The 8,072-nt window shown below is 40.4% G+C and overlaps 1 protein-coding gene across 1 annotated transcript; it reads right to left on the bottom strand.

Moving 5' to 3' along the window:
• Positions 1 to 687: 687 nt before the first annotated feature.
• On the bottom strand, positions 688 to 2,454 carry LOC6591562 (luciferin 4-monooxygenase). Its single transcript, XM_002017075.1, has 3 exons — positions 2,311 to 2,454; positions 1,732 to 2,249; positions 688 to 1,663 (listed from the first exon to the last, which is right to left on the bottom strand). Exons 1-3 carry the CDS (start codon positions 2,452 to 2,454, stop codon positions 688 to 690), a joined length of 1,638 nt encoding a protein of 545 aa, XP_002017111.1.
• Between the last annotated feature and the right edge of the window lie 5,618 nt (positions 2,455 to 8,072).

Genomic DNA, 8,072 nt, shown 5'->3' with positions numbered 1-8,072 from the left:
TTGTTCTCTTTTTCCTTTACCTTTTACCATGCAAAACGTGCATGGAAATCGCAAAATTTTCTTTTTGTTTTTGGTTAGCCGAAACATAAACAAAGTAAGCCAAGTAGAAAGTTGCTGGGGGGGAAGAATGCTTCAGGGATTGTACATGGTCGTGTCTATGTCTTAAAGCTGTCGAATTGGGTCTACCCTAGATCTCTATCTAAGCTGATAAGTTAAGGAACTGGCAGTGATTGAAATTACATTTGGGGCTATATTTTGGCACATTTTTATTTGATGTAGTGTTTGAATGAAGACTAAATGGTGGACAAAGATGATGAGCAAATCTGAATTCGCCTCAAATTCAATTAAACTGAAGTGTTCCAGAAATCTCTAGAAATTTGGGGGACATCAGATTTAATTTAAATTGAATAATTGTACAAATTTTAAATATATTTATTTATTATATTCAATTATTTGTATATATGTAAGTCCATAAAAATAAATAATAAAGTTTTTACGAATACGTAAAGTTTTAATGGCTTCGCTTTTCGGCTGTTAGTGATTTTTGGAACACATTAATACATTCCTTGCAAAGTAATCTTCTTGGATATTTTATAAGACAATGATTTATGATCCCTAAAAATTGAAAGGAATGGTTTATCTTTTCCGTGCTGAACTATTTTCGATAAGGTGGTTAAAGAAATAGTTTTAGCCACTTATTAGGTTCAAACTTTTCCTATTTTGGACATTCAGAAAATGATCCTTGTTGGCTCGTCGATTCGTTTTGCCATTCCCACTTCGCTTCAGATCATCTACAATGATGACTCCAGCATTCAACTGCTTATACTTGGTGGAAATATGTTTCTTTACATAGTCCAAAATATCCTGGGCCACCAATTCGGTGCCGTACCTCTTCACCACTGAGGCTGCGGCCTCGTCGCCATTGACCTCATCCCAAATGCCAAATACACAGACCTCGGCAACGTTCGGCATCTGGGAGATGACTGTCTCTATCTCGTTGGGATAGTACATAATGTTTTGGTACTTGAGCATGTCCTTTTTGCGATCAACTATAAATAAGAAGCCATCTTCATCAACGTAGCCCAAATCTCCGGAGTGAAACCACATCTGGGAGTCGCGAATCATTCGCGTCTCTTCTGGATTTCCATAATAGCCAGACCAATGCTGGCCATTGAAGAGGCACACTTCACCCTCTTCATTGGGGCCCAGAGCCACACCCTGTTCATTGATTATCTTGACCTTATTCCCAGATATAGGTCGACCGACTGAGTTGGGTTTTTCATCAAAGTGAAGGTTCAGCGTGCTTGCGCTGTTCATCTCTGTTATGGAATAGGTAAAGATCATATTTCCGTTGATTCGGCTACGAATACGCTTCTGAACTTCCAAAGAGCTTGGGGAGCCACCAAAAATATAATTCTCTATGCTCGACAGGTCAGCCTTTTCGAATTCCGGACAGTTAGCCAACATTGCCATGTGGGAAGGACACTGAAAGACTAAACCGATATTATATTCTAGGATCATACGACACGTGAAGGCGGGATCAAAATCATTGTCAGCAATAACATTTGTTTTGTTGAACACTCCAGCGAGGATGATGGTTAAAAGACCTGAAATCCAGTCTAGGGTGCTGTGTGCATATTGCACATCATTAGAGGTCATACGACTGTGAAAAATGAGAATATATAAGATGGTAATAGTCTTTATAGCGGGTTTCATTCAAGTCTAACTTACAAAACAGGCAATAAAAGCCGTTGACTGTCTTTAATCGTTACTGCTTTTGGTACCCCAGTGGTGCCGGAGGAGCAGAGAATGGCCAAAGTCTGATCGTGGCAAGGTTCCAAGCGAGCGGGCTGAAAGTTTTCCTCTATTGGTGTGGTCAGGATATCCAAAATGCAAAGGGATCCTATGGGATGATTTCGCAAGGTAATGATTGTGGTGTCCAGCTTGAGGTTTTCGGTAGCTGCCAGAACTCTCTGGTACTCATCCCCATCGCAGAAGATTAGACGCGGTCTGCTGATGCTGAACAGTTTCTCTATGGTGTCCTGTTCATAAGCAATGTTTAGGGAGTGGAATGGCACACCATTGAAGAAACAGCCGTAGGCTACGGCCACCAGGTGCGTGGTATTCCTGGCTATGAGGCCCACAATATCCGTTTGCTTTAGGCCCAGTCCCCGCATATAGCTAGCCACTCGCATTGCATTGAAACGTACCTCTTCCCGGGTCAGCACAGTCTTCTCAGTGGCTGAGATCTAGAAGGTTAGGTATTGCAATTGCAATAATATTTCTCGTTAAATAAATGAAGCAGCTTACTTGGGCAATCAGCTTCGGATGGCTTTCCAGCTCCCGAAAGATGATCTCCCCAATCGATAGGTGCGGTTCAAAGCAGTTCAAGCTTTCGCCTCCACTCCAGACCTTGATATTGTCATCGTAGGTGATATGCGGCTTGTACGGCATTTTGCGATCTATCAGTGGTTTTATGTGTAACTAACTGTTGATGATTCGTCGCCTGCTGGCCTCTTTTATAGAAGCAGCCACACGAGTTTCGGAACAAACAGAAGATAAGCACGCCAACATAAGATAAGCACAACGCGTGGGTATATTCTTGCAAAACTAAGACTCTGGTATCAAGTAAATGCATTAAAATATATATCTAAGTTTACAACTTTTCTTTATATTTTGATTGCCTGAAATTCAGGTGGAACAGATGGAAGACTTATCAGTCGTGAGTCTCTATTTATAAAAGTTGAGAGTCACTGAACGCGAATGAAATGTCAGAGTTCAATAGTCAATTCAATTCAATTCAATTCAATTCGTCCTACTAAAAAGATTTCGATGTGCAATAATTATAGACCTCCTATTCTCGAAACATTTCTTAGCCCTGATTTTAAATGAATGCCAAAAAGTATTCAATGAAAAATTAAAAGAGTTCAAGATAATGTTAATGTTTTTATTGTCTTTTCATCGCTGCTTCTTCTCTCGCTGCCCATCTGCCCACTCGTGTTCATCTGTTCGTCAATGCCTTGGGCAGCTGATTCGGTCCCAGAATCCAACAAGAATATACACAGTCTTGAGCGAGGTACAGAAAAGACTTACTTTTTGGTCCGAAAAATCTAATAACAAACACACAATTATTGGTGACACAAAAAAAAAACACAACATGAATTCCTTATCAATGCTCATCTTTTACATAACCTTTAACTACTAATAAACCCATCAGAAATGGAAGATAGATATCCCCAAACTGTTTCCTCCATTACTCCAGACCATTACCAAGTACTATAGTATTAAAAAAAAAACCCCCCGCATAAGAAACGTTCTCAAAACCACTCCATCCCAATTCGCAGCCACCACAAAATTTCAATGTTTGGCAATGTTTTACGTGAGAAATGGGCGTGTGTCTATGCAAAATCCAGTCAAAGCTTACACGGCCATGATTATTTGATGTCAAGCTCTGGGGTTATTTATAGGCAGCTGACATGACTATCTCCTGCGCAAGACGCACCCTGGATAATGTATAGTTTGAGGCGCCGTAAATAGTCTCCAAAGAATTTGCTTATGCAGAGTCAGAGAGTGAAGGAGAGACTGAGGGGCAGGTGGAAAATTAATATTTGCCACGTGTACAGCCTGAGATGTGTTAAGCGCTGGCCGCCTCCGGGCTCAAGACACGTGAAAAATGCCGAATAATCCATTACGAGTATGTTGAATGGAAGACCGACAAGTGGCTCTTATCGTCAGACAGCCCATGGAGAACGCAGAGCCTTTGCCGAGAGGTGTGGCCGGCCAAAGTTAAGAACTTCAGTCTCTTCTCAGTCACTGCACTTGACATGGCTGAACAGCAGCAGAGAGCGGACTTTTGTACCTGGGACCTGGTTGTGACCATGGACTGGCCATAAATATGCCCCAAATGTCAGTCAAATGGTGTCTACTTTCCTACTGCATAAACTGTGGCGCTGCCCAAGGAACAATGTAAAAGTTTATGGACTTGAAATGGTTGGGGACTGGGCTTGAACGGAAAGAAGACAATGAGTTAAACTGATTGATTTCTTGGAAGTATGGGTATTTTGTGATCTATGGTTAAAGTTTACCATGCATTGGAAATTAAGTTTGAAAAGATGCGTGGATTCTGGGGCCATTTTTCCCATTAACCATTAGATATTTACTCTATGTTATAGGTTTTAAGCCACGAATATTCAATACTTCACAAATAATTTGCCAAAACCTTTATCTTTCAATTTCCTAGCCCTCCCATAAGGCAACTTATGTTCTAAATAAACACTTGCGGGTATTAAAGAAAGCTTTCTATTTATCCCACATGTCAATTCAATTTATGATGAACCCTCGTAGCACCAGACTGAAATTGGTTTATCAAAACATCAAGCAAACAGTTGATAAACCCACGAGCTCATTCTCCATAGCCATGCAACCCCAAACTTAACTCAAATATTATGGCTGACTTTTTGCCATACGAACACCAACGGCGTGTCATCACCCCAGGAGATACAGATACAGACAGAGCAAAAGAGATAGGGAGAGTGTGAAAGAAAGACAGAGAGAGAGAGAGAGTTGGAGATGTTGGAGAAGGTAACGCGATAGCGAAGCGGAAATTTGAGCAATGCAGCTAAATTGCGTTTAACCAAGCAAGCGAGCAAACTCAAACTAAAGGCATTGGAGAGACCCAGACCCAGACCCAGACCAGAACGCCCAAAAACCCAAAAACCCATCCGCAGCCGAATCCGAATCCGAACCCGGACACGGAGGAGGCCCGGCCCACCTTCGAGAGAAGACAAACTGCGCGTTAAAAACATAAATTCTTGATTGCAATAGACGTCGACAATGTTGTCACCGCCACCGCCGACCCCAACGCGTGGGGGGCATCATCATCATCATTTTGATGTCTTCTCCTCATGAAGTTGCGCCATATTTCACTCAAGGCTAGCATTTCAAAAGGAGCACACGCCCACAGACCCCTCAGCGAAATGGCGTTGACCAAAAGTAACAAAAGGAACACGTGACATCTGCGGTACATAAATAAAGCGAATGCGAGAGGGGAACCAATGTAAATTATTGCACGGAAGGACCTTACATTTGGGGTCACCATTAAGAGAGTAACCTATTTATAGAGCAACCCAATCCAAAGACACCCTGCCAATCAATGAGTTGCCCATTCCAGACAACGTCTTACATTTCTCCGAATTTAGGCAAATTAAGTGCTTAAATTTCAATTAAAACTTGTACTTGAACTTCTTCCTCCGGAGCTGAACGTCTTCCATCTCATTAATGCTAAATATCTGCGATACTTTATAGTAATTAGGAAGAGTCAAATTGAATTGGCATTAGAGACCCTGCTAAGCGGGAGGGCCCATTGCTATAAAAAGCAAATGTTATTAGGGTTAGACTTGGCAACCAATTTGCCGGGGGAGCAGGCAATTTGCTGGGAATGAGATACGGAAACAGGTTGAAGATCCATTTGGAATCTAAAAACTTTCATAAGCACATTATCCTTCATGGAAGATATTTCTAAAAATGTGTTGCCCGCATAAATAGCCCAAAACGAGGGGGAACATTGTGAGTCGCAGCTACAGTCGCGACTCTACATTTATACACGATACTCAGTCAGTATGTCTCCGGCAAAAGGCGCAGACATTTCACGAGTAAGCGTGTGTGAGAGAGAGGCAGAAATTGAGTAAGCGCAAGGACGTACTACGCATTTGTAAACAGTGCGATAACACAGGAGTCTGGACACAAAATTTGGTTGCTCTAGCTCTTATAGTCTCTGGGAACTATACTTCGGTCGGAAATGCTTCCTTCTGGGCGTTACATACTCTTTACCCACAATTCGAATACACCCGAATACTCATTTTAACCGGGTATAAAAATGATGGGCAAAAACAACATGGTTTGCTAGCTAAATGTTATCTTACAGGAGATTCAAAAGTTGAAATTGCATACCATCGACTGCTACATAAAAGCTTAAAATTATTGAGATTTAGACCACTTTCGGAATGGAATAATTTATTTTTGGGCTTACAATACGAAATGGTTGAAGCGTTCAGGATACGTGGGAAGCTTTGGCAAAGCGATACAAAATTATAGTCTATGTTCTATTATTTCTGGTGGTATACATCATTTCAAGTAAGGAAAAACCTACTCGAAAATTGATAGGTATTTCTGTATGGATTGAAATCTCTTTGAACTATCAAAGCAATTATTACACATCATATCCATAACTTTTAAAGATTATACCATTCAGGAAATCGACTTTCAAGTTAATACGCACATTATTTATCCAGATAAATTGTTAAATTTAAAAAAGAGGAAAGTATTAAAAAAGTTCAACGATTTCTTGTATTGGTCAGTGGCTTGGAAGACGGAAAGTATTTCTGTAAGCCCCTCCCCCCCACCAAAAATATCTCGAAATACTCGTACAATACAATTTGATTTCCATTTACGTTTGGATCTCTGGCTTTGATTGCCGTTGACCTACTTGCTGCCTGATTACCCAAAAGCAAAAACACACTCCACCCCGCACTCCACTTGCCTTACCGCACAGAAGGAGGTAGAATTCTCCTGCATGTGGCATATTTTGCATAACTTGAGGCGCATGCCGCATTCTTGGCTGGCAAATAACTTTGCATACTTTTTGGTGGCGCCAGCGGTATTCAGGCCGACTTTGCCTTGATTTATGCAGCAAACACTCTCGATTAATTGGCCACAGAGCTCTCTGCTTATTGCACACATGATAAAGGCTTGTGCGAAGGTATAGTATCCTTTTATTCCCCGAAAAAGTAAACACAACTATTTCATTAATTTGTGGTCCCAGACGTCTCTAAACCGTGTGCTTGTTTGTCTTCGAGTTTAGTTTTAATCGCATTTGTTTGACATCGCTCTCTCTGTGTCTCTCCATCTTTGGATGCCATCTGGCTTTCTGGCTTAAGTCAATATTTTGGTTATAAATCTAAATTTCCTTCAAATATGTTAAGATTAGAAAGGAAAACCACTGGGACTACTCATCATTTATGTTAATTATAAATGTGCAGGGAAAACCATTTAACAAACTGGAAACTTTAAATAATCTAGATGTCCACAGGTTAATATTGAGTTTGGAAATGAATATTTAATTCACATAATAATAGAAATAAGTGAATTTAGATTTCAAATGCATTCGTTTTTCTGTGCTTCTTGGGGTACTTTATTTTAAATATTTCTTTATATTTAAGTACCCGTTAGCTTATTCCCTTTCTGCTAAATTTCGATATCATCGCGTATGCACAAACATTTCATTACATTTTCCACCGTTTGCAATTTATCCCCGTGGCAATTTTATATATTTTATATATGTATGTATTTCGGTTGGTCTTCGTTTAACCAATCTTTTCCTCTCTCTCTCGAAAACAAGTCAAGCGGTAGCTACCAGGCTGTCAACCGCACAGATACAGGATGCGGAGCTCAGACTCAGATTGGGATGGGTAATCAAAGGTAAGAGAGAGTTTTCCACATTGGGGCATGGCGCTCTCGAGAGGCACCGAGCAGAGCGAACTGCACCTGACGCACGGGCAAATACACCAAGGGCCAACTAGCTGATGCCGCTCCTTTCGCTGCACCTCGTTTCCATCCTCTCTATATATCTCCCTCTCTGAGTGTATGCTCCTGTTGCTAATGTAGTTTACTTACGCTGAAATATTTGCTTTGCCCCAACTGCATTTCCATTTCGGAGCAGGAGTCAATTTTTATCACTCGCTTGAAATTTGCATACGGACCTGGCAGTTTCACGTTTCTGCGGGCTTCCAGCAATTGCAGGCACATTGAGGCAAAGGTTTAAGAAACGATATATTTCCACAACTACATTTTCCAACACAAAAATTTTTAATCATAATTATACTTAGATATAAAAATGTATACCAAAAGATTTGCTGCTAAAGTGGAAATTGTAAAACGAAAGGTCGTTTTGACATTAATATGAAAATATTTGATCTGGATATACATATATGTATAATGTATAACAAATGTCTTTTTATTACGTTTATATTTAATACGAAGAAAATTATATTTAATTTCACTACCCCTAAATTCAC

The sequence above is a fragment of the Drosophila persimilis genome, unplaced genomic scaffold, assembly GCF_003286085.1.
Source record: "Drosophila persimilis strain 14011-0111.01,24,50 unplaced genomic scaffold, DperRS2 tig00000000-arrow-pilon, whole genome shotgun sequence".
NCBI lineage: Eukaryota > Metazoa > Arthropoda > Insecta > Diptera > Drosophilidae > Drosophila > Drosophila persimilis.
This window is presented reverse-complemented; position numbering and strand designations above follow the sequence as displayed.

Excerpts from the sequence above, each read along its gene's own strand:
- LOC6591562 (XM_002017075.1), bottom strand. The coding sequence starts at position 2,454 with ATGCCGTACAAGCCGCATATCACCTACGATGACAATATCAAGGTCTGG. Across the intron at positions 2,250-2,310 it reads ATCCGAAGCTGATTGCCCAA|ATCTCAGCCACTGAGAAGAC; the intron begins GTAAGCTGCTTC and ends CTAACCTTCTAG. Across the intron at positions 1,664-1,731 it reads CGGCTTTTATTGCCTGTTTT|TCGTATGACCTCTAATGATG; the intron begins GTAAGTTAGACT and ends CATTTTTCACAG.